The sequence below is a fragment of the Dermacentor andersoni genome, chromosome 4 (genome assembly GCF_023375885.2).
Source record: "Dermacentor andersoni chromosome 4, qqDerAnde1_hic_scaffold, whole genome shotgun sequence".
NCBI lineage: Eukaryota > Metazoa > Arthropoda > Arachnida > Ixodida > Ixodidae > Dermacentor > Dermacentor andersoni.
In genome coordinates this window covers 218,827,453-218,853,454 of record NC_092817.1, presented here as the reverse complement: position 1 = coordinate 218,853,454, position 26,002 = coordinate 218,827,453, and the positions used below count along the sequence as shown (strand labels likewise).

The 26,002-nt window shown below is 46.1% G+C and overlaps 1 protein-coding gene across 10 annotated transcripts in view; it reads right to left on the bottom strand.

Moving 5' to 3' along the window:
• Window positions 1-26,002, bottom strand: part of LOC126538411 (uncharacterized) — a 107,245-nt gene that overhangs the window by 40,587 nt on the left and 40,656 nt on the right. For all 10 annotated transcript variants that reach the window (XM_055074778.2, XM_050185245.3, XM_050185244.3 and 7 more), the window contains 2 exons: window positions 17,264-17,349; window positions 8,731-8,835 (listed from right to left, as the gene is read on the bottom strand). In XM_055074778.2, the coding sequence (XP_054930753.1) occupies window positions 8,731-8,760 (30 nt within the window). In that variant the 5' untranslated portion in view covers window positions 8,761-8,835; window positions 17,264-17,349. The remainder of the gene's footprint in view (window positions 1-8,730; window positions 8,836-17,263; window positions 17,350-26,002) is intronic.

Below are 26,002 nucleotides of genomic sequence, written 5' to 3'. Positions count from 1 at the left end.
GCACAGGAATGCCGAGACAATAAATGGAAACTCGTGAATGCAGATGGTCAAATTATTCAATCATTAAGCTGCTTTTTGGAAACGCACGACAAGAGCAACCACCGAAGTAGAGCCACATGATGTTGTGTATAAAGTCCAAGTGGGATAAGATCCTATCGCGCTCTGCACACTGTGTGTTTTAGGTATGAGTGAAAGTGTGAGAGAAGATGGTGGCTTGACGAATGCCACCTTCTCGTGCGAGCAGAGGGAAAGAGGGGGAGGGGAGCAAGCTCGCAGTAACGTGATCAAGTGTGCGCGAAGTGCCTGAGGGGTGTTACGTTTCGCCTACAACGCGCGGTATAGCCGGCGCGGATGCAACGGACGCCGGAGCTTCGTTCAAAGCGGCGGACATTTTGGCCCGTTCGGAGCTCCCGCAGTCTCCCCGCCAAGCGCGTCCAGGCGTGTTTCAGTGCCACGTGTCTTCGTGTGTGCGTGTGTGTGTGTGTGCCCACGCTTGTCAAAGCGCGGCAGCCGGGGAGAGGAGCTCCCCAAGTGTGAAGCGAGGAGGTCTGACAGGCGCCAGCTTGGCGATGCGTCACTACACTCGTCTCAACGTGTCTCTCAGTCTGTCCGTACCCGCCGTCACGTGGTCTCGTCACGAGGCCTTCCTTCTTGCCCTCAACTGCGAAAGTATAAGAGCAGCTGCCCCCGGACGCCAAGAGAGAGGCTCCGATTTCTTCTGTTGAGTTACGTGCTCTCCCGTCTCTCCACTTCGGTCGACCTGACCGCCCGCTCTTTTGCGATGTTAGAATAAACAAGTTGTTCTGTCACCAGTCGACTCATGCTTTGCCGGGACCTTCGGATGCTTCCAGTTGTGCCCCAGGCCGCCAGGCCAACGCTACCCTTGGGGCTTGCGACCCATTTGCAATAACGGGCGTCAGCACTGAGGTTCCAACAACTCGTGCCAGCGGTGCGATTCCAACAGGGGGCAAGATGGCGCGCATTCCCGCAGTGCCTGCGCATAGCTGTAAGCACGGCTGAGCGCATATGCAGCTGCACACCCTGCTTTAGAGGTAATCTGCCACGTATGCAAAGAGTGGGTGCGCCGAGACGGCGTGACACCATAGAATCCGTCTTACCGGGCCTTTAGTATTGGAGGTTGTGTAATCTCCAGTTTCGGTGACCCTTTGGAGCGAGAGGCAGACAACGTATTCGCTCCCGCTGTCGGTGCTTTTCCTGATAGTGCCGTCCCAGTTTGAGCAACGCTAGCAGCCACGGGGGTGGAGTGCACATGAAAGTGTGGCTGACTTCACTTAATTCGTACCGCTGAGAAGATATTGTCAACATACGTGGCATGAAACCGTACCATTTGTGGCCGACTCTCAAATTTATTAACATAAAATGTTTTGCCATTCAAATTTGCTTTTTTCAATTGCCCGATAACTTGGAAAATTCTGAGACCTCTTATCGTATAACAAAAATCAGTCGGTGAGTGTACTTATTTGCATAAAAGGTCAATTTCAATTGAACAAAATTTTGATATAACGAAGCAAATTGCCGATTTGATAGACTGTTATATCGAGGCTCAACTGTATAATCAACATTTATTTATCAAATCATTTAAACAATGTACATGGACCTTGTCTTTTTTAGCATGAACACTTGGTTGGCCCTTTCTTCTAGTATTTTATTAGCATTACCAAACTGTTCGAGCCTGATATTACAAGGGTAGATTGTGAGCTCATAACTTCTCAACGCAGTAAACTAATAAATTATCCAGGGTCGCTGTGTAAGCTGTCAGTGACCGCTTGTCACCTTCCTAGGTGTAAATTATAGTATTTACACAAACCTAGGCCGGCCCCGATTCTAAGCCGACCCCTGAATGTCTGAAGCCAGAAAAAATAAAAAAAGTTACCTCGAATGTAGGCCAAGCAAAAAAAGTGAGGGCAGCATTTACAAAATGATAACAGCATTAATTTAATATGAACATGCCGAGCTCACTCAACGTCGTCACCGCCGTTAGCCTTGACCACACGTACGCTTGCGGACACGTGCATGGTCGTGTCCGTGCGCTCATGCATGTGCATACAGTGCAGCATCACATGCGTCGAAACGTGCCGCAATCTTGGTGAACAGTTCCTCTCTGTTACTGCGTGCTGATCTTCCTTATCGCTGTCATCTCCTTGTTGCGGCACATGCAAAAGTATCTCCCCTTTCCGCTTCCAACGTCGGGCATTTTTCTCATCGATGCTGAAGTCCCGCCTGGCTTACCGTGCCTCTGCGGCTAGCACAACTTTTGGTTTGAAAGCGGCACTATAGTGTGCCATTACGATAACGCCACACTGCATGCCGATACCATAGAACCAGCTCCGATATGACAGAGGTCAAAGCAATATCGCTCTTGTACTTCAGTTGACTACTGGCCCGGCTAGTAGCGGTTGCAATACTGACTTTTCTAGATGGCGTTAGTTATGGACCATATTTATCAGTTTCAGTTACAAAGTGGCGCGTTTTTTAAAATCCTCGAATCTAAGCCGACCCTAGAGCTTTGCATATGATTATTTGGGAAAAATTATCGGCCTAGATTCGAATAAATACGGTATGAGCCAGGTTGGGGCCCAGGCATAGCTTGCCTTGTGTCGTACTTATTGCAGCTGTGCATGCGAGCGTTCTTTAGCCACGTCGGCTTTTATACATGAGACATAAAACATTCCAGAGTAATCGTGTCCACGGGTCTTCCAGAAAGTACTACAGAATTCATATCGTGCATACAATCAGACTACAGAAGGTGCAGCACGTGTGCTTCTTCATCCTTCTCTGGTGACCACAGTTCACCAGCTAACAAATGTTAAACGTTATATCTCAGCACAGGATGCGCCTGCATGTATTGGAAGTTTCTCAAATGTTATCGATGGTTCTATCCGTTGTCTGTTGTCGCTGCACCTTCTGTAGTCTGATTGTACGCACGATGTGAATTCTGTAGTACTTTCTGGAAGACCTGTGGACCCCAGCGATTACTCTGGAACCTTTTATGACTCATGTATAAAAGCCGACGCGCTTCATTCACAGGTCAGATTTCGACAATCGCCGACTGCATTTGCTGCTATTGTTGTGCTATGAGTGTAACTTGTTCTTGTGGGCACAGGTTTGCCCAATAAATATTTAGTTTTGTCACTATTTGTTAATGTGTTCCTTAATGTTACTACTATGTGACATCTGGTCGAGGTGCTAGTGCGTTCACATACCGAACGCCCCAGCAAAGCCATGATCCAAGCCCGGAACCCAAGGACAACACCAGTGTTGCCAAGGGCCAGCAAGCAAGCCATAGGCAGCAAGGAATGCTACCAGAATTCGGACCTCTTCCCGAGAAGACCACAGGGATCAAGGCAAAGTCAGCAACCCCAATGGCTGCCCCAGCATCCCCCATTCTGCTACAACAACTTCGGGACCCACCAACCTTCCATGGGTCATCAGCTGAAGACCCAGAAACCTGGCTGGAAACTTGGCAAAGAATTGCCACATTCAACAGCTGGAACTCCGACAACAAGCTGTGACATGTATACTTCGGCTTAGAAGAGGCCACTAGAACATTGTGTGGAAACCGAGAGTCGACCCTGACAACATGGAACCTGTTCCGCAATGGCTTCTTGCAGACCTTTACGAGTGTCGTGCGCAAGGAAAAGGCTGAAGCTCTGCCAGAAGGCTGAATGCAACTTCCGAACGAGAGCATCGCGATGTTGGGATTTGTCGAACAGGAAGTGATTAAACCAGCAGCGAAAGAAATTTTATTTCTACATTGTACAGTGAAATCAATGTTTCGCTTACACAATACTGGCCAGCTTTTATGATAAAAAATGCCTTTAACATTTCACGAGTGGTTTTTTGCTTGCTCTTGCCTAGGGTTTTCACACTACGGAAACGTGTTTCACAAGTGGGACAGTTACTGCAATGGTCAGCAAGATGCATAAACCCGACGCTCCGTTTCGTACCATTGTGAACGAAAAGGGCATGTGGCAGCATTGTGTTAACAAGTTTTTGCTGAAAGTCTTGAATAACTTTGAGATAAGCGACCCATTCCTCACAAAAAGTTTAGCTGATGTGGTGCGTTTCCTTCAAGACAACAAGGATATTGGTTTTGCCTTTTTCTATTGATGCGGAAGGGCTCTTTTACGCTGTGCCTCGTTGTGAACTGTCTGCTGCAGTTAGAGAGTGCACAGATGAAAATGGGCCCTGTTGCTTTTCAACACACTGGCAGCATGTCAGTAGAGAACTTTTTAGCCCTTTTAGAATTTTACTTCAGAGTACTTTCATCAAACTTGATGACCACATGTGTGTGCAAAAAAAGAGGCACTTGTATTGGTTCCTCCTGCATTGCACCTGTGTTGTGCCACATCTTTTTATCTTCCATTGATCGCTCTTTACACAATTATTTTAGGATTGATTTTATGATTTTATGATTATGATCACGAAACTAAGATTCTCTCTCTCTCAGCAGTTGGAAAGTCAACCTCAACTGTCCTGACATACTCTCAGCCCGTACACAACATGTCAGTGTTGTGTTTCACTGCTTTAAAGAGTTTATTTTGGTTTGAGTGAAGGACACCTGCATCTAGCCATCAGCCAACACTTTGTTTTCTTTAGCTCAAGCTCCTTCAAAGAGGCGGCGGCACGCTTAATTTCCCGTTGATTCTTCAGTGCGTCGGTAGTTTCCGTTCTCATCCTCCTTCCACTACGCGTTCGGCCCACGGACCATTTGAAGCATCTTCTTGGCCAGTTGTACACTAAACGTCCAATTTTTCGGACTCCCTAGGAGCCACGAGAGTGTCCGAAAAATCGGGAAGTTCGAAAAAAATGAATGCATGTCCTTAACTGCCCTTAAGAACTCAAATTACCACAGGCACGTCCGAAAAAGCTCTCAAGGCCTGCCAGTACACTTATTATGCATATCGGTGCTCGTACTGTGACAGGAGACGGGGGTGCACGTGTGTATAATTAAGGAATACATACTGTGTACTCTGACAATTGCCCCTTCCCACGCTTGTTATCCTTCACCACGTAACATTGCTGTACTAAGACAAAGCTAACTTTTGGAGACTGGCATTACGCAACGCGCTGTGCTCTGCAAGCTTCGAAGTCAATCGCGAGTATTATAAAGGCGGAGTTGGTGCCATTGCTGACAGTGGCGAAGTCTCTAAATGAAAAACAGCCCCACATGGCAAGAAGCTTAATAGTGAACGTAGAAGCAGCTAGGTCTAACATTGCCGCGGTGGTGGCTACGCCTGCCAGCGGATCTGCGTGCGAGAGTGCCGGTTCGAGGCGGCGAGATAATCAAAATGGCGGCGGTGGTGGCTTTGATTAATGCCATTTCAGACCTGCAGTCAGGGCAATATACATTGACTATATGGAGTACGTGGTGGTGCTGCAAAGCCGTGCCAATCATCGGGCATGTTCGAAAAATCGGGCGTCTGGAAAATCGATCGCTAACTACTCTGGCAATACCTCGTGCCAATGACACGGCATCAATGATGATTCGTTGCAATTCCTGTTATTGGAGCCAGCATTAACATGACTTTCGTTTCTTTTCAATAAAGTTACAGCTAATTTTCTCTGATAAAAGCACAAATTCCCTGAGTATTTCCAGACTATTCAAATTCCCTGAGAATTCCCGGTTTTCCCAGTTGGTAGACATGTGCGCACCAGCGATTACTCTGGAAACTTTGATGACTCGCGTATAAAGATCAGATTTTCGCTGATCGCCGACTGTGTTCACCGCTATTGTTGTTCTTTAAGGGCACAGGTTCGCCCAATAAAACACTAGTTTCATCATTCACAGTACTACTGCGTTCTTCACCTTCACTACTATGTGACAATCATCAGCAGCAGCCTATTTTATGTCTACTGCAGGACGAAAGCCTCTCCCTGCGATCTCCAATTACCTCTGTCCTGTGCCAACCGATTCCAACCATCGCCTGTGAATTTCTTAATTTCATCACCGCACCTAGTTGTCTGCTGTCCTCGACTGCACTTCCCTTCTCTTGGCACCCATTCTGTAACCCTAATGGTCCACCGGTTATCTAACAGTGATGTGTGGTGCGCGACATGGTGCGGTGATCGCGACGGTCAAGAGCAGACGACAAGGAGTGCGCGCGCCGCGGCCGATTCCGTGCTGGAAGGAGAAGCGACGACGCCGAAGAGCGTCCAGCACGTGCGCGCGCGGCGCATGAAAAGCAACTAAAGGAAGAAAAGCCTCACCAATCAAGAAAGACCACGGGGCGTCAGGCAGCCAATCCGAGAATGCCAAATCGGCCAGATCAGGAGAAAAAGCGTGGTGCGCTGGCAGAACGGAGGGGGGACACGCAAGGGGGACACGCAAGGAGACGCAGAGGAGACGCAGGGGAGACGCCAGGAGAGTGCCGGGAAGCGACGGCAGGAGGTCAACCACCGGAGCGGGCGTTGAAGACGGGCCGTCGGGTTCCGGACCCGAGCCCACCAAGACTTCACCCGACCGGGGCCTCCAGCCAACCTGTTCCTATGCGTCGCCCGTCTACCTGAGCGTGCCGTCAGCTCCTCAAGGCCGGTGAGCTCCTGCGCCAGTGGGCAGGACGAGAACAGTCGGGCGACGGGCCTGAGTTCTACGCCAGCTGCCCGGCCAGAACGCCACCCCCGTCTGCCGTGCCACCTGCTGCCCGAGGCCGGCGTTCGAGCTTCCGCGCCGTGGGCAAGAGAGGAGCAGTCGGGCTGCGGGCCCGAGCTGTACATCCAACTGCTCGGCCAGAACGCCGCCGCCGTCCACTCCTGCCACCAAGCCGCCCACTTTTCCTCGCCTAGCCAGAGCTGGCGCAGTCCGGTCGCCCGGTCGGTCAGCTTACACCACGGCCTATGGTGAGACTGGCACCACTCCTTTCGCCAGCTTGTCGCCGCGTCGAGACTGTGACGCGTCCCCGCCCTCGTGGCAAGCCCGGACTCGCGCACTCGTTAACCTCATGCAAGCCCTATATGTGTTCTCTGCCGCAATGTCTGCTTGAATGTTTATTTTAGGCATGCTTTCTGTTTCCTTCTATTTACCTTAAGCCTTTTTTAGTTTGATTAAAAGTATTTGTGTGTGTGTTCAAACCAACGGCTTTGTCCTCAATTGGGTTCTCGGAGGCTCCGCCTAAGAGAACCAACCGAACCATTGAGTACACGAACCTTTGCCCCCATAAGTGGGTCATCACACTAACCTACGCATTACATGACCTGCCCAGCTCTATTTCTTTCTCTTAATGTCGATTAGAATATCAGCTATTCTTGTTTGCTCTCTGATCCATACCACTCTCGTCCCGTCTCTTAATGTTATGCCTAAAATTCTTTGTTCTATCTCTCTTTGTGCCGTCCTTAACTTGTTTTCGAGTCAGTCTCCAAGTTTCTGCCCCATATGTCAGCACCAGTAGAATGCATTGATTGTTCACCTTACCGGGAGAATGCACTGATTGTACAACTTTCTCTTTGATGATAATAGTAAGCTTCCGGTCAGGATCTGACAATTTCTGTCGAATGCGCACCAACCCATTTTTATTCTTCTGTAGATTGAGGTTCTAAATACACGGTGTTCTATGGACAAGAGGTTATGAAAAGTTAAATACTTCATTATATCAAGAATTTCGTAATACTGAAGCTTGTTATATCGAGGTTAACTGTATTTAGTTTCGTCATTCACATTTTTGCTACCGTGTTCTTTACCGTCACTACTACATTACAATATGACATTATGTGTACTTTCCCCTTTCACAACCCAAAAATTGTCTCTAGCATTATAGCCAGGCTCATACTTTGTGCAAGATTTTACAGTATTGTACATGACCACAAGAGGGCTTAGTTAGGATATTGCTCATTTAAAACTAACTCCATAAACATTGCTACAATATTGCCCTTGCCAAAACATGTTCTTTCAGAAAATCAAGCACTTGATGAAAAATTCAGGTATACCTTACTGCTGCAAGGAAGGCAGAGGCTAACATGTGTCTTGCCACTTTGCCAACCACTTGCATCCTTGTATGCTCGATTTCAATTTAATTCTGAGGATTTATGTGCTAAAATCATGACCTGATCATGAGGCATGCCATAGTGTGGCATTTCGGATTAATTTTGACCACCTGGCATTCTTCAACATGCACCGAATGAACGGTACATGATTGTTTTTGCATTCCAGCCCCATCAGAATGCGTCCACTCCACTTTGTCTGCTTGATTGATGTATTAACTTATAATAAAGTGATCATGCTTTAATGATAATTACATTATAAGCAGTAAATGGATGAAGCTATGTAGGCAAAATAAATAAATTGAGCCCTTTTAAAGTTTTGCTGGTAGTGTAACAACCAGTTACTGAGCCTTGTTCACTGGTAGCACATTCAGCTAATGCAATGAAAAAACTGCAGTACTCAAATATGAAAAACAATAAAGTGCTGATCTGCGAGAGCTGGAATTGCAAAACAGCAATGAAATCATCCATGAAACTGCTTCAAAATGTTGATTTTCACTTCACAGTGTCAGTGATGCAACAAAGACTGTCTAATACAAAATTAAGCAATCTCGATATTTTTTGATATACTGTCGCAAATAAAATACTCAGTCTAAAGGTTTTATTAGGTGAAGTTATATACCTTAGTGGGAACAGCTCCACTGAGGCAGCATGTTCATGTTCCTTTTGGTTTGCAAGCATAAATGGGTTTAAGAAAACAAAGCAAGAGAAATAGTTAAACTGAAGTCTTACGGTGGCTCCATTGTTGTCCGAGGATGCCATTTTGCCCCACAAACCGTGTCACATGAAGTCCTGTTCCATCCTATTGGTGACAGATGGCCTTTGGTGTATAGACATCTGCAATGAGCAACACCTTAAAGTTGCTATAAGCACCACCTCAGAGCTGCTATTCAGCTAAGATCAGCTACAGTCAAACCCCACTACAATGAATGCCACTTCAACAAACTTTATTCTACAGTGAAGTATTTTCCATTCCCGACCAGAGGCCCAAAGAAATTCTTGCAACAACTAAAGAGCTTTTGTGTGGTATTCCGCTTCGATCAAATTGCCACGAAGTAGAGCGCAGCTTGCAAATTTTTATTTACCCTGCAGGAAGTCGAAAACCCTGTATACTGTGGCATACAAAGATGTTTACTATCACAGGTGGGCTCCACCAGACACACGCGTAAGCATGCAGGCCACCAGTGTTTGTTGGTCACAAGTACTCTTCTTGAGCACCAGTTGCGCAGCTCCATGCGCATTGAGCATCGACATGAAACAGATAATGCGCATACAACCATGACAGCCTCGACTCCGCGACGCTGCCAGTTTAGGCTGTGTTGTGCAAGTTTAGTTTCTCGTTTTTTTGCCCACATGCATGCTTACACCATTATGTCCAGTCAAGCGCACATACAAATTTGGCAGGCGTAGTTGTAGCTGCCAGCCTATCACCATGGACCCTACTTTCTGCCCATCAGCACGGCCACTAGTCCAGCCCATGGTCTCAAGCTGAATCATCAATGTGCTCTACTGGTACAAGTATTCCAGGAGTAAACTTTCCGCAACAACTTGCTGTGCGTCTAGTCCTAAGCAGTGCCACATCATCAGTCCACGACCAAAATTGCAGTTTGGTGGCGAGCAGATGCAAATGTCTTTGCAGCCGCCGTACGGAATTAGCAAGACCACAGAAACGTTTCTACAATAAAAATGTGGGCACCAGTGATGCTCGCTGCTGCCCAACTCGCAGCATTACAGCTGCCAAGTCTGTGACATCGTGCGCACGTCAGCCCAAAAAGTTACGTGGCACACCGTTCGGCATCCAAAATTCCAGTTGCCATTAAACATTTGTTCTATGGTGGCAGTGCCACTGGAAAGTTCAAATAACTGCGCAGGTCTGAAAAAGCAGGCATCTGAAAAATTGGTACGCAACTTTAGTATAATTTTACAACAAAAGAAATACAGCTTCAACAAAATTGCAAGTGCATCCCATTAATTTAATTGTAGCAAGGTTTTACTGTTTACTGACCTCTCACTGATGCTGTGCCAAGACATTCTGCTGAAACTATTACTTATGATGTGAGTGACCACTGTGTGATAGCTGTATCGTTAGACATACTGAAGCTCCCAGCAGAAGGGGATCCCAGGTAGCATCACTGCCAGCTCAAATTTGTCAGAGCATAAAACTTGTGCAAAACACTAATTGATTGATTTATTGATTTATTTATGAACTACTGCAGGCCTGGAAAGAGCCCTTACAGGATATGTCATGATAAATGACAGGATATATCAAGGTAAAGTCAGGTGTTGATAAGAAATGCCGGCAATGGCAATATCGGCATTGCACAGTGGTGCATGAGATGAAAACGATGAAAAACTGTCGGCGTTCACCAGTGCGCAATGAAAACATTACGGTGAAATCTTGATATAAGGAATGCCACAGAAACCTCAGAAATCATTCGCTATTTTAACATATTGTATGGGAAACCTGCAAATTGGCATTAAAAACGAAATTTGGAAGTAGTGCATCTACAAATGCGTCTATGCCAATGACAAGGACTCCAAAGGATGGGAGTGAGAATGTGCATTTATATGAAGCCATCTCTGCCTGATGTGCACAGAGCTTATACAGACGTCGGATCTGTTAACGTTACTCAAGTGTGCCAGCCATACATATGCACTCCACTGCTGTGATGGATGAAACATGATGCTGCAGGGCAACGGCAATCATGATGCAGTGATTGTCTGGAGCATGGACAGACCGTTGAACATGAACCTGGTGTGTTTCTTCAGGGTGTACACCTAAGTGTACACCGAGCGTACACTGCTACACCTAAGCTCACAGATAAAGCCGATGGCTGGCAGAAAAGTGAGCAGCAGGCACTTGCATCATTTGCATATGATGTGCATCGTTGCCAAACATTACCATAGCCTCCCAAGCATCCACAAACTTTATCGCTTTCCTTGCGTAAATGGCCAGCTCGCTGATTGATCTAGGGTTCAGGTGGCATTTTAAGCAAACCCACCTTTTGTCGGTGATTTCACTTATCAATCCTTCACGATTGTTACGATAGTGAGCAAAGCAATGGGTGCAATCGTGATCTTGCAGTTCATGGTACTGTGTCAACGGTTCCAATCTGTGTTGTTTTTATTTCTCCAGGCTGCAGGCAATGACGATAAGGCTGGCACGAATTTGTAATCACAGCCATCCGAGAACATCTGCAGCCAATAGTGGTGTGCCTATAGTTTTTCAGTTTTGCAAGTCCAAAATGTGCACAATATTTCTGGTTACAAATTTGTTATTCCGAGGCGCTACTAAAACAGAAATAGTAAAATTTATGTCACTTCGAAATATTTGGTGTTTTTAAATTCACAGTAACAAAATATTTGTACATTTAAACAATAGACTATACGGCTTCGCTAATCTGAAATTTTTTCTTAATGTGAGGGTCATAATAAACATTTCACTGTAGACAGATTTAGCCCGACGTTTAGTGTGGTGTAGCACAAGCACACAGCTGCAGAGATGACTGGCCTCCTGGGTACGCTGCCTTTGCAGCCAGACGCACTGCAAGCCCTCCTGCACGTGCAAGCTGCGCATGCACTGCCAATACAAGGAGAACAGCACTGATGGCGCAAATGCACCTCAAATGTTTACATAACTGCCATCGCCAATAATATGAAAAATGTTCCACAACACTTCTTGCATTGCCACTGCAGGACTGAGCACTCCGACAGTAAGCTTTCTGTCGCATTATAAAAGAAAACAAGTACCACAAACTTGGTTATCAGTACCTCTGAAGTATGAAGGCACTTCTCTTCCTTTTCGAAAGAAATGCAGAGCGCTTTTTCATTAGAAAACAGTTTTGCACAGCAGGCTATATCAAGATTAGAGCGGACCAACTGCTCTAACCAGTTATTTTGCTAAACCTGCCGACTACATAACAAGAGAAGCCTATGCTGCAATGAACTGGGAGATGTGCTCAGCCATGAAAGGTGCGCTTATTCACATGACGATGCACTTGTGGACAGACCACCCACACCACAATATGTAAGAGGTCGCAAAGCTCTTATCTTCCTGGAACATGCTGATATTCCCAGCAGGTTGCAAGTACCACGTCATTTACAGGAACAAAACGAAATTGCAGTTTTCATGGGGATTTCATTCAATATACAAGTAACAGACTGGTTCATCACATAAGATGTTCTGATGCAAAAAAAAAAGTGTTTTTCTTTCTCTCTCCCCTCCCCCGTACCACAATTTCATACCTGCCAACCTATGAATCTCGAAAGTCAGGATATTTGAGAGCAGAGGAGGAACGGAGGGGGCCAAAAGGGGCGGGGGGAATTATGATGATGACAAAAGAAACAAATTTTTTAATCTTTTTTTTCCTGGGCCACACCAACGTCTGAAACTGCTCTGAATGGGTGCCAGTACAGTTATTAGACGTCTTACTGCTCATACTGCAACCAATGGTGGCAAGTGGGCATCATAAAGGAACACGCGCTATATCCAATGACAGTTCCCTTAATGTGCTTTGCCCCATAACACACCTCCACTGCAACAAAGCTCACTTAAGGTTCCAGCCATTATGCAACCCATATTAGGCGTTGCAGGCAGTGGCAGTGCAGCGGTGGCGTAGAGGCAGAGCATCTGCCTCGCGTGCAAGAGGACCGTGGTTCGAATCCCGCTGCCGCATAATTTTCTACCGGATTAAAAAAAGTCATAAAAATCAAATAAAATAGTATCTGTGTGTTGATAAAATTGCATAAACCGGCCTGGAGTGCAACCTGATCCCAGCGGTCATAACCGGTAACGCATTCCCTCCCCAGAGCAGGATTGGCCACCCTGGTACAGTACTTGGCTACAACCTCCTATACGAGCACAACAATCAAACCACGGCCCTCAGTCTCCAGCAGCTGTAAATCAGCAGCAGCAGCTGCTCCAGCAGCTGCTGCGTCGCAGGTCTGACCACGGCAGTGGTCAGACCTGCAACGCAGCAGAGGGTGCTAAGAATCCCTGGTTCCGGACAGGCCTGCCATTGGAATCTGAACCTGGCAATGTTTAACGCTAGAATGTTATCTAGTGAGGCGAGTCTAGCAGTGCTATTGCAGGAATTAGAGGTCAGTAAATGGAATATAGTAAGGCTCAGCGAGGTGAGGAGGACAAAACAGGTATATCCAGTGCTCAAAAGCGGGCATGTCCTGTGCTACCAGGGCTTAGCGGAGAGGCGAGAACTAGGAGTCGGATTCCTCATTAATAGAGATATAGCTGGTAACATACGGGAATTCTATAGGATTAACGAGAGGGTGGCAGGTCTTGTTGTGAAACTTAATAAGAGGTACAACATGAAGGTCGTACAGGTCTATGCCCTTACATCCAGTCATGATGACCAGGAAGTCGAAAGCTTCAATGAAGACGTGGAATCGGCGATGGGTAAAGTCAAGACAAAATACACTATACTGATGGGCGACTTCAATGCCAGGGTAGGCAAGAAGCAGGCTGGAGACAAGCCAGTGGGAGAATATGGCAGAGGTTCTAGGAATAGCAGGGGAGAGTTATTAGCAGAGTTTGCAGAACATAATATGCGGATAATGAATACCTTCTTTTGCAAGCGGGATAGCCGAAAGTGGACGTGGAGGAGCCCAAATGCCGAGACTAGAAATGAAATAGACTTCATACTCTGCGGTAACCCTGGCTTCATACAAGATGTGGATGTGCTCAGCAAGGTGCGCTGCAGTGACCATATGATGGTAAGAACTCATATTAGCCTAGACTTGAGGAGGGAATGGAAGAAACTGGTACATAAGCCGATCGATGAGTTAATGGTAAGAGGGAAAATAGATGAATTCTGGATCAAGCTATAGAACAGGTATTCGGCTTTAACTCAGGAAGAGGACCGTAGTGTTGAAGCAATGAACGTCAATCTTACGGGCATCATTAAGGAGTGTGCAATAGAAGTAGTCGGTGGTAACTCCGTAAGACAGGATACCAGTAAGCTATCGCAGGAGACGAAATATCTGATCAAGAAACGCCAATGTATGAAAGCCTCTAACCCTACAGCTAGAATAGAACTGGCAGAACTTTCCAAGTTAATCAACAAGAGTAAGACAGCTGACATAAAGAAGTATAATATGGATAGAATTGAACATGCTCTCAGGAACAGAGGAAGCCTAGAAGCAGTGAAAAAGAAACTAGGAATAGGCAAGAATCAGATGTGTGCGTTAACCCTTTGAAGGTTTTTGCCGTACATGTACGGCGGCGGTTTTCTGTCCCGCAAGGTCTTTGCCGCACGGGTACGGTTCCGACCATCCGTTTGAAATTTCGCGCCATAATGACGATGAGCGCTCATCGGGAGGTGCTGCCACCTCTTAGCACTTACAAGATGCGTTTGAAATTGGTGCTACCTTCTTGGGGAGATAAACAGAGCTGATTGCTAGCTTCAGCGCGTCGCTCAGACTGCGGCAACGCCCCTTTGGCGGTTTCGGTTTCGCCGCGTGATCGCAACGGAGGCGCGCGAAAAGTCATTTTTTTCTTTGTCGGCACTCTCTTGCAGGGCGGTGGAAGTTGATTTCTATCTTGATTGGCGCTGCTCTTAGCTTGCTTATAGCGGCGTTCGCGAGGTATTCCCGCTCTCAGTGGCAACGCGGTTTCGCGGTTTCGGTTCCGCCGCGTGTTCGCAACGGAGGCGCGCGAAACGTTGTTTTTCTCTTTGTCGGCACGCTCTCGCAGGGGCGGCGGAAGTCGATTTCTATCTTGATTGGCACTTCTCTTAGCTTGGTTATCACCACTTGCTTATCAGCGCCGTTCGCGAGGTATGCTCGCTCTCCGCGGCAACGCGCTTACGCAAGAGGGTGCCTCAGACCTCTGCCCAAGGCAGCCGCACGCAGAGATGGCATGTGTGCGCCAACACAACTCCTCGCTTCAAGAGAACAGACACGCATTTTAGGTGTGCAGACTGCGATAAGGCGCTGTGCGTAGACCCGTGTTACAACGAGTACCACGCTCGGAAATACTATTGAACATTTTGCAATTCTGAGTGATGCCGACACCAAAATACTGTTCCTAATTATTTTTGACTATTTATTCCCGACTTAATACATTTTGGACATTCAAGATCCGCAAAAAAATAATTTGACCACCTGGGAAAGTTTTTTTTCAAAATAATTCGACCCTCAAAGGGTTAAGAGACAAAGCCGGCAATATCGTTACTAATATGGATGAGATAGTTCAAGTGGCTGAGGAGTCCTATAGAGATTTATACAGTACCAGTGGCACCCACGAGAATAATGGTAGAGAGAATAGTCTAGAAGAATTTAAAATCCCACAAGTAGTTCCGGAAGAAGTAAAGAAAGCCTTGGGAGCTATGCAAAGGGGGAAGGCAGCTGGGCAAAATCAGGTAACAGCAGATTTGTTGAAGGATTGTGGGCACACTGTTCTAGAAAAACTGGCCACCCTGTATACGCAATGCCTCATGACCTCGAGCGTACCAGGATCTTGGAAGAACGCTAACATAATCCTAATCCATAAGAAAGGGGAGGCAAAGGACTTAAAAAATTATTGACCGATCAGCTTACTGTCCGTTGCTTACAAAGTATTTACTAAGGTAATCACAAATAGAATCAGGAACACCTTAGACTTCTGTCAACCAAAGGACCAGGCAGGATTCCATAAAGGCTACTCAACAATAGACCATATTCACACTATTAATCACGTGATAGAGAAATGTGCGAAATATAACCAACCCTTATATATAGCTTTCATTGATTACGAGAAAGCATTTGATTCAGTCGAAATCTCAGCAGTTATGGAGGCATTACAAAATCAGGGTGTAGACGAGCCGTATGTGAAAACACTGAAAGATATCTATAGCGGTCACAGCCACCGTAGTCTTCCATAAAGAAAGCAACCAAATTCCAATAAAGAAAGGCGTCAGGCAGGGAGATACGATCTCTCCAATGTTATTCACAGCGTGTTTACAGGAGGTATTCCGAGACCTGGATTGAGAAGAATTGGGGATAAGAAGTAATGGAGAATACGTCAGTAACTTGCGATTTGCTGATGATATTGCCTTGCTTAGCAACTCAGGGGAGCAATGGCAACGCATGCTCACTGACCTGGACAGGCAAAGCAGAAGGGTGGGTTAAAAATTAATCTGCAGAAAACTGAAGTAATGCTTAAGAGTCTCGGAAGAGAACGGCAGTTTACGATATGTAGCGAGGCACTGGAAGTGGTAAGGGAATACACCTACTCAGGGCAGGTAGTGATCGCGGATCCGGATCAGGAGACTGAAATAATCAGAAAAGTAAGAATGGGCTGGGGTGCGTTTGGCAGGCATTCTCAGATCATGAACAGCAGGTTGCCATTATCCCTCAAGAAAAAAGTGTATGACATCTGATCTGTGTCTTACCAGTACTCACGTACAAGGTAGAAACCTGGAGGCTTACGAAAAGGGTTCTACTTAAATTGAGAATGACGCAACGAGCGATGGAAAGAAGAATGATGGGTGTAACGTTAAGGGGTACGAAAAGAGCAGATTGGGTGAGGGAAGAAATGCGACTAAATGACATCTTAGTTGAAATCAAGAATAAGAAATGGGCATGGGCAGGATATGTAATGAGGAGGGAACATAACCGATGGTCATTAAGGGTCACGGACTGGATTCCAAGGGAAGGGAAGCGTAGCAGGGGGCGGCAGGAAGTTAGGTGGGTGGATGAGATTAAGAAGTCTACAGGGAGAATATGGCCACAAGTAGCACAGGACCGGGGTGGTTGGTGAAGTATGGGAGAGGCCTTTGCCCTGCATTAGGCGTAACAAGGCTGATGATGATGATTAGACGTTAGCTTCACGTGCACTCCCCAATGCATGACTTGATCTGAAGTAAACCAAGCTAAGTGTACACTGCCTACAAACACATGGCTGAGATTTAAAAATAGACTTCGGCTAGCTACCTAGTGCATAATGGCAAGTACAATGCAGCTGTGCTGCATGACTTTTATCAGTTTTTTGGGAGACTCATGGCCATGTCCATACAATCGGAAGGATTGGTCAAAATTCAGGAGTCTCCCAAACAATTGGGATAGTTATGCACACTCATTTTTCCAGTGAACAAAATGCATGGTTAACAAAAATTCAGTGCAATATCACGGGACAAAGAATGAAAAGCACATCATGAGCGCCGTACTTTAGTTTCTTGTCCCTTGTCTTTGCACAGAATTCTTCATAATCATAAATCCAACATTCCAACTAGCCCAAATGGCAGTGTTGTTTCAACAAGATCCAGCCTACCTTGATTTCACCCCACAGCAAGGATGCACGAGGGCCATTGCACTGCCCACATCCTGGTTAGGCGTGGTGGTGGTGGTCTGGCACCCCTGCACAAGACAGCAGCAGCTAATTGTCACAAGAACATTGCCGTGGAGTCATTCGAACCTTTCCTGTGTACCTTGCAGATTCAAACAATATAAAAAGCTGTTGTTCAGTCGATATAAATTCACAGGTGATGCCCACAGGGAATACTTCTTCTGGGGATCCACAATGCCAGGGCCCACAATGCACCAGAGGTGCAACTGGACAGGGATGGGGACCTTATCACATGGTACACTCCCCTTCCAGCGGGGAGGCCTCTCTCACGTGAACACAAGCCATAACAATGACAAACAATCGATATTATGCAAAAATACAAACACAACCTCTGGTGTCATTAGTAGAACACGTCACTGAGCAATGTCAAAACTTCACACTTTGTTTTTGGCGAGCTTTTGCATACTTCTGTCTGTATTGAGCAACTTTTAGCACTTTTCCCCACAATTAAATGATAATAAAAAACCAAACTATGTGGACTTTGTGTGGTGTCTTGGCCTTGATGCCTTGGTTGAGAGGCTGAAGTTTTGCCGTTGTTTGGCGGCAGAAACTGGAGGGTGATCTGCTTTATCGGCCAGACGACATGATGGGCGGAACAATTGTCAAGACAAACTTTGCAGCCAGACTTCTCCAGTTCGGTATCCCATGCCTGTAGCCACTCAACGAAGAAATCTCGTGTCATCCAAGCTTTCTTATTGGACGCATATCGAACCGGGAGGCCTTTCGCATTCTTAAAATAACGTGGCGACCTGCTCTTTCCGATAACAAATGGCCGTAGTTCGCATGACCCATCCATATTTGCAGCAAGCAAAATCCATACGCGCACTTTGCTGTTCTTTCCACCATGGCATGCAGTGCCCTTCAGATGCAGAGTCTTGTTTGGCAGCATTTGCCAAAACAGTGCAGTCTCATCTGCATTGAATATTTGAGACGGCGGAAAGCTGTCGGAAATATTTGGCCACTCTTCGGACAACCACTTCTCTATGCGACATTATGCTAGTTGCCTCGCTTTCGCCCGAAAGGGTCTTTCCGACGATGCTGTAGTGACTCTTAAATTGCTGCTGCCAACCAGTGCCCCCAGTGAAGCTTTCTTCTCCGAAGGCCAGAGCAAACCATTTGGCCTTTTCCATGAGCATTGGGCCGTCAACAGCTATGTTCTTGGCACGTGTCTCCAAAAACCAGGCGTACAATGCCTTCTCGACCTTGTCATTGGTTGGGACGCGCACACGACATGCTCCAGGGTGACTGGACTGCACTGACTTCAGCTTAACATTGGCTTTGTTCTTGAGGATCGTACTCAGGGTGTTGCGAGGAATTCCGAATGCCGCGGCGACCGACAAATTTTTCTCACCAGATCCCTCGAAGGCCTTTGTTGATAAATTCAAATTATTGCGTTTTTTCTCGGCCGTGGATCTGGAACACATGCTAAAAGCGGAAAGAAAAACTCACTGCACCACACCTCAAACCTTCACGTTGGCCTCGTGAATAAAAGGAACAAAGCGAATCGAAAGATACACCGCTCTGCATCTCCGCACTACCACAAAACCAAGCTGCACTGACCTCGTTCGTCTCGCCAGCGGTGTCAGCCAACCAAAACACAGAAAGCTGGCGCCTGCGGTCCAGTGTGGTTTCTCCCTCCCACTTCCCTTTCACACCCAATCGCACTCCAAGTGCTCCTTGTCACGTGCCTTTTACCCACACGGCCCTTTCTTAGAGTGCGGGGCAGCGCACGTGAGATTGCGGGAACATTGCGGGAACATCGCGAGAGCTTCGTGAGGAGAAGCGCACTTGCGGGGGTGGTGTATGGTGGGAGAAGCGCACTTGCCAGGGCGCAGCTCAGCACGGAGTTTGATACATCGATATGCCGGTGCACAGGAGTTCTATATACGCGAACAATAGCGCTATACTTTTGTATGGGATTCCCAAGGGGATTTTTCAACTGCTCGATATAGGCAATAATTCAATATATCCGGGATCGACTGTACATGCCCACTCAATAGTAGCTTGTTGGTCTGCAAAAGCAAATACTTCTCCAGGAAAAAAGTTGTGGCTTCCACAGTAACAACGAAACTAAAGTTTACTAAATGGAACCAGACCAGCGACACTGCACAAGCCGCACGATCATACTTGCAGTGTTGTGCAGCGTCTCACTCACCACATCTGTAAGCTGTTGTAAAGTCTCAACACTTCTAAACCATAAAAAATGATGTACTTATTCTATTATCGAATATTAATAGGAACATTCGAATATTTGACTAGTTTCCATGTTTTTATTTAACGATGCAGGCATGGATACTTCGTTAACAGGGGGCAACCTTGCACATTGCTGCGACGGAAATCGCGCTGCAGCAAACGCATGTGAAAGCTGTCAGCGAAAATCACTCTGCGACGTACACGGCAGAACGATCTTTTTTCGCCCCAATCGCGCCATGTGAAACAAACTTTATGTAGGTGGGGACAGACTCCAGACATGCTGATGACATTCCCTAGAAACTTAAATTCATCATAGGCAAAACGGTACTTTTCCAGCTTCAAGATGACGACGTCATCCAAGTAGACAAGACAGGTCTGCCACTTCCACCCTGCTAACATCGTGTCCATCAGGTGCTGGAACGTTGCAGGTGCCGAGCACAGTCCGAATGGCATGACCTTAAACTCATAGAGGCCATCCGGCATGATGAAGGCGGTCTTCTTGCGAAGCCTCTCATTGACTTCTATTTGCCAGTAGCCAGTCTTGAGATCCATCGACGAGAAGTATTTAGCGTTGCAGAGCCGATCCAATGCGTTGTCCATCGATGGGAGGGGGTATATGCCCTTCTTTGTGATCTTGTTCAGTCAATGACAATTGACATAGAAATGAAGCGTTCCGTCCTTTTTCTTCACCAAGACTACAGGAGATGACCACGGGCTTCTCGACTGCTGGATGATGTCATCGTGCAGCGTTTTGTCAAATTGTTGCCATAGCTTCATATTCTCATGTCAAAACTCAGTAAGGATGAAGTGGTCGAACACACTTTTCGGTTATTATGCAATGTTTTGCAACTGGTGCTTGTTGAATTAATGAATGTTTGATGTTTAATGGCGCAAGGGCGAAATATGACCAAAGAGCGCAAGGTCTGTGATAATGAGTTTGCAGTGTAATTATGATTTTTATGAAGTTGGTGTGACGTGGCTGTAAAGGGGCCTTAACTCGCTCTAAAGTGCGTAAAATCCGTATAATAATATATGGCGATGACGTATGACTTGTACTATGAACATAGAGATGCATTTCAAAAGTATGATATGATGTATAAAATATATCTGATTCTAAAAAATTTACTAGAGCACTACTGCCTCCTTAGAACCCTTAAAACACAAGGGCCTGGAGGCATGTGCTATACGAAACAGCTATCACAGCAGCTTCCTCTGAAGAGAGGAGGCACTACGAATGTGTGGGGCTAATAACATGCAACACAATATCTTTCAAAAAACCTAGGACTGCGTTGGTGTCAAAGAGTGGTTCTGGACCGAGTAACATTACAGGATGACGGGGGATGTGCTGCCGGTATGCTAGGGGAAAATGTTTCTTTATCTCAGATTCGGCTGCCCGACACTCCAGGAGGACGTGGAGGACGGTCAGCCTCTCCCCGCATTTACCACAGGTTGGAGGATCATTTTCAGTGAGTCAAAAGTTATGCGTACCAAATGTGTGTCTTATTCCGAGACGACAGAATAGGACATCTGTTCGTCGTGATTTTGTTGCGGAGGGCCAAGAACCTAACTGTGGCTTTATCACGTGCAGTTTATTTATTTCTTTGTCCCACATGCGTTGCCAGTGGTTTCGTAGTTTCCTTCTTAAGAAAGGTTTTAGGCCTGTGACAGGGACCGAAGCAGTAGGATTAACAGCAGGAGATGCAATTGATGTGGCCATCTGGTCTGCCAGTACGTTACCTTCGATTCCCCTATGGCCAGGTACCCAGCATATAATGATATGCTGGTTAGATAGACTAGCTTTGCATAGGTTGGAATAGACCTCAGTGAGTACGGGATTTTTACATTTGCAGAGTGGCATTAAGGCTTTCACCACACTTAGGGAGTCTGTATATATAACGGCTTTATGGAGTTTTGATTTCCTTATATGCTTTACAGCCGACCATAATGCGTAGGCCTCGGCCGTAAAGATACTTGTTTCTGGGTGTAGTACATCGGATTCTGAGAAGGATGGACCGACGGCTGCATAGGACACTCCAGCATGCGACTTGGAGGCGTCTGTGTAGAACTCTGTGCCCGAGTGCTTGTACTGAAGTTCTAGGAAATGCATTCTGATTTCGACATCTGGAGCGTGCTTTGTAATTTTTAGAAAGGATACGTCACATTCTATCACCTGCCACTCCCAAGAAGGCAAGAGCTTGGTTAGGTGCATTAAGCGAAGCTCGAGGAGTGGGACATGCATTTCATCGCTAAGCTCCTTCACACGCAGCGAGAAAGGATGATGATGATGATGTTTGAGGTTTAATGGCGCAAGGGCCAGGTATGGCCAAAGAGCGCCATGCTAGTGGTAATGAATATGTCGTGGTCTGATGGGCTCTGTGAATTTCATGTGACTTGGCTGTAGAGGGGCCTAAAAGAGTGTGTAAATTGCATAAAAATTACCCGTAATAAAATTATGGCAATGATTAATGACATGTACTATGATCACTAAAATGCATTAAAAAAGAATGATGCATTATATAAAATATGCGAGACTAAAATTGTCTAAGAGCACTACTGCCTCGCCAGAGCCCTTGAAACGCAAGGACCGAGAGGCATGTGCTATACAATATAGCTATCACAGCGGCATCCTCTGGAAAGAGGAGACGCTATGACGTATAGGGCTAATTACATGTAACACGACATCTTTCAGGAAGTCTAGGACAGCGTTAGTGTCAAAGAGTGGTTCTGGGCCGAGTAACATTACAGGATGAAGGGGAATGTGCTGCCGGTATGCTAATGGAAAATGTTTCTTTCTGTCAGATTCTGCTTTCAGACACTCCAGGAGGACATGGAGGACGGTCAGCCTCTCCCCGCATCTCCCACAGGTTGGGGGCTCATTTCCAGTAAGTAAAAAGTTATGCGTGCCAAAAGTGTGTCCTATTCTTAGACGACAGAATAAGACATCTGTCCGGCGTGATTTTGTTACAGGAGGCCAGAAACCTAATTGTGGCTTTATTACATGCAGCTTATTATTTGTTTCCAGGTCCCACAAGCGTTGCCAGTAGTGTCGCAGTTTTCTTCTTAAGAAAGGCTTCAGGTCTGCGACAGGGACTGCAGCGGTAGAATTAACAGTGTGTGATGCAATTGATGTGGCCATTTGGTCCGCTAGAACGTTACCCTGGATGCCCCTATGTCCAGGCACCCAGCATATTATCACATGCTGGTTAGATACATATGCTTTACATAGGAAGGAATAGAGTTCAATTATTATAGGATTTTTGTGCTTACAGAACGATATCAAAGACTTCACAACACTTAGGGAGTCCGTATATATAATTGATTTTTTGAGTTTTGATTTCCTTATATGCTTCACGGTCGACAGTATTGCGTAGGCCTCAGCCGTGAAGATACTAGTTTCCGGATGCAGTAAATCGGATTCCGAGAAGGATGGACCGACGGCTGCATAGGACACCCCGTCGTGTGACTTCGATGCATCTGTGTAGAACTCCGTGCAGGAGTATTTGTACTGGAGTTCCCGGAAATGCATTTGGATTTCAATCTCGGGAGCATGCTTTGTGACTTCCACGAAAGATATATCGCATTGTATGAGCTGCCACTCCCAAGGAGGTAGCAGCTTGGCTGGATGCATTAGGCGAAACTCGAGGAGTGAAACATGCATTTCTTCACTAAGCTCCCTCACACGCAGCGAGAAAGGCTGTTTTACAGAGGGACGATTGCGAAATAGTGTAGCATATGCCATGTCATTAATGGTGTTAAAACAGGGATGTTGTGGATTTGAGTGGACTTTCAGAAAATATGTTTGGCTGATATATGTTCTCTGCAGATGAAGTGACCACTCATTGGATTCTACATATAAACTTTGTATGGGACTCGTTCTGAAAGCGCCAGTGGCCAGTCGAATTCCTAGATGGTGGACTGGGTCTAGCATCTTTAGTGCGCTCGGAGCGGCAGAGTGATAAATCACGGCGCCATAGTCTAGTCGTGATCGAATGAGGCTTTTATAGAGAGTCATTAAGCACTTCCTGTCACTACCCCATGTGGTCTGGGATAGAAGTTTAATTATGTTCATTGTTTTTAGACATTTTTCTTTAAGATGTTTAATGTGGGGGACGAAGGTGAGTCTGTAGTCAAGTATGACACCTAGAAATTTGTGTTCTTTGTTTACAGGTATGTGTTGTCCACGCAGTTCTATGCAAGGATCTGGGATAAGTCCTCTCTTTCTTGTAAAAAGAACACAAGAGCTTTTGTTAGGATTGATCTTAAATCCATTCCTGTCTGCCCACGTTGACACTTTGTTCAGGCCATGTTGTACCTGTCTCTCGCCGACTGCGAGGTTACAAGATTTGAAAGCTATTTGAATGTCGTCTACGTAGACAGAGTAAAAGATGGCGGGTGGTAGTGAAGCACGAAGCGTGTTCATCTTCACGATAAAGAGCGTGCAGCTGAGCACGCCTCCTTGGGGTACACCCGTTTCTTGCGTAAAAGGACGTGAGAGTTCATTGCCGACTTTTACCCGAAAGGTACGATTTGACAGATAGCTTTCTATTATATTTAGCATATTACCGTGGATGCCCAATTCTGACAGGTCTCTTAAGATTCCGTAACGCCACGTTGTGTCATACGCCTTTTCCATATCGAGGAATATGGATAGGAAGAACTGTTTATGTATGAATGCGTCCCGAATATTCCCTTCAACACGTACGAGATGATCGGTTGTGGAGCGCCCTTCTCGGAAGCCGCACTGATAAGGATCAAGCATTTTGCTCTGTTCAAGGAAATGAATGAGTCGCCGATTTATCATTTCTTCAAACACCTTACAAATGCAACTTGTGAGGGCTATCGGGCGGTAACTTGCCACTGAGGAAGGGTCTTTGCCTTGTTTCAAAACAGGGATCACAATGGCTTCCTTCCACGCGGTTGGAAGGTACCCTGCATCCCAGATGGTGTTGAAAAGTGTGAGTAGTGTAAGTTGCGTGTCATTGTGTAAGTTTTTGAGCATTTCATACATGATTCTATCAGATCCTGGTGCGGAACTCTTGCATGCGCTCAAGGCAGCTTTCAACTCGGCAGCACTAAAAGGGCAATTGTACGGTTCATTCTGTCGGCATTTATTGATGAGTGGCTTGCATTCTTCTATTTGTTTATATTTCAGGAAGGATTGCGAATAATGATTTGAGCTTGATACACTCTCAAAGTGCTCCCCAAGTGAGTCGGCCTGATCTTTCAGTGTATCGCCCTGTGCATTTACTAGAGGGAGTGAATATGTTTGCCGCCCTCTAATCCTATTAACCCTGTTCCAGGCTTTGGGCTCATCTCTAAACGAGTTAATACTCGATAAAAACTTGTGCCAACTTTCTCTTCTGGCCTGCCGGCGGGTTCTCCTACCTTGGGATTTTATTTTTTTAAAGTTCATAAGGTTCTCTGCAGTGGGAGAAGCGCGTAGCAACCCCCACGCCTTGTTCTGATTCTTACGGGCGATCCTACATTCGCTGTTCCACCATGGTACACGGGGTTTGCATGCCAAACCACTTACTTCGGATATGCATTTTGACGCGGCATCTATTATGAATGCTGTAAGATAATCCACAGCAGCATCAATTTCTAAAGAAGACAGGTCAGCCCATGAGATGCTAGAGAGAGCTCGAAATTTCTGCCAGTCGGCTGTGTCTATCTTCCACCTAGGAGCTTGTGGAGGACATTCGTTTTCTTTAGATGTTCTTATCAGTATGGGGAAGTGGTCGCTCCCGTAAGGATTGTTCATAACTTCCCATTCGAGTTCAGGCAGTATACACGGGGAAACTAGGCTGAGGTCAATTGATGAAAATGTTCTGTTGGCGAGAGAATAATATGTGGGTGCCTTCTTATTCAGCAGGCATGCACCAGAAGAGAAGAGGAACTGTTCAACAAGACGACCTCGCGCATCTATACGAGAGTCGCCCCACAGGCTGTTGTGCGCATTGAAATCTCCAAGTACAACGTAAGGTTCTGGCAATTCATCTATGAAGGACTGAAATTCATGTTTGCTTAGTTTGTAGTGTGGAGGTATATAAATCGAACAAATAGTGATAAGTTTGTTTAGCAAAACAATTCGAACCGCCACTGCCTCAAGGGCCGTTCGTAGCTGTAAATGTTGACATGCTATGCTCTTTTCGATTACAATTGCAACACCTCCCGATGATGCGATTGCATCATCGCGATCTTTGCGAAAAGTAACATGCTGTCGGAGAAAGTTTGTGTGTTGTGATTTTAGGTGTGTTTCCTGCAGACACAGCACCTTTGGATTGTGTTTGTGTATAATCTCTTGCACATCATCGAGGTTCCTAAGAAGACCTCTGACATTCCATTGAATGATTTGTGTATCCATATTTTAAATTAAATTGGTGCTGTGTTTACGGAAACGGAAGGGATGTCTTACATTACAGAGCCCTTTCGAGGCCCTGTAATAGGGGTTTTGCTCTTTCTGAAGCGCTC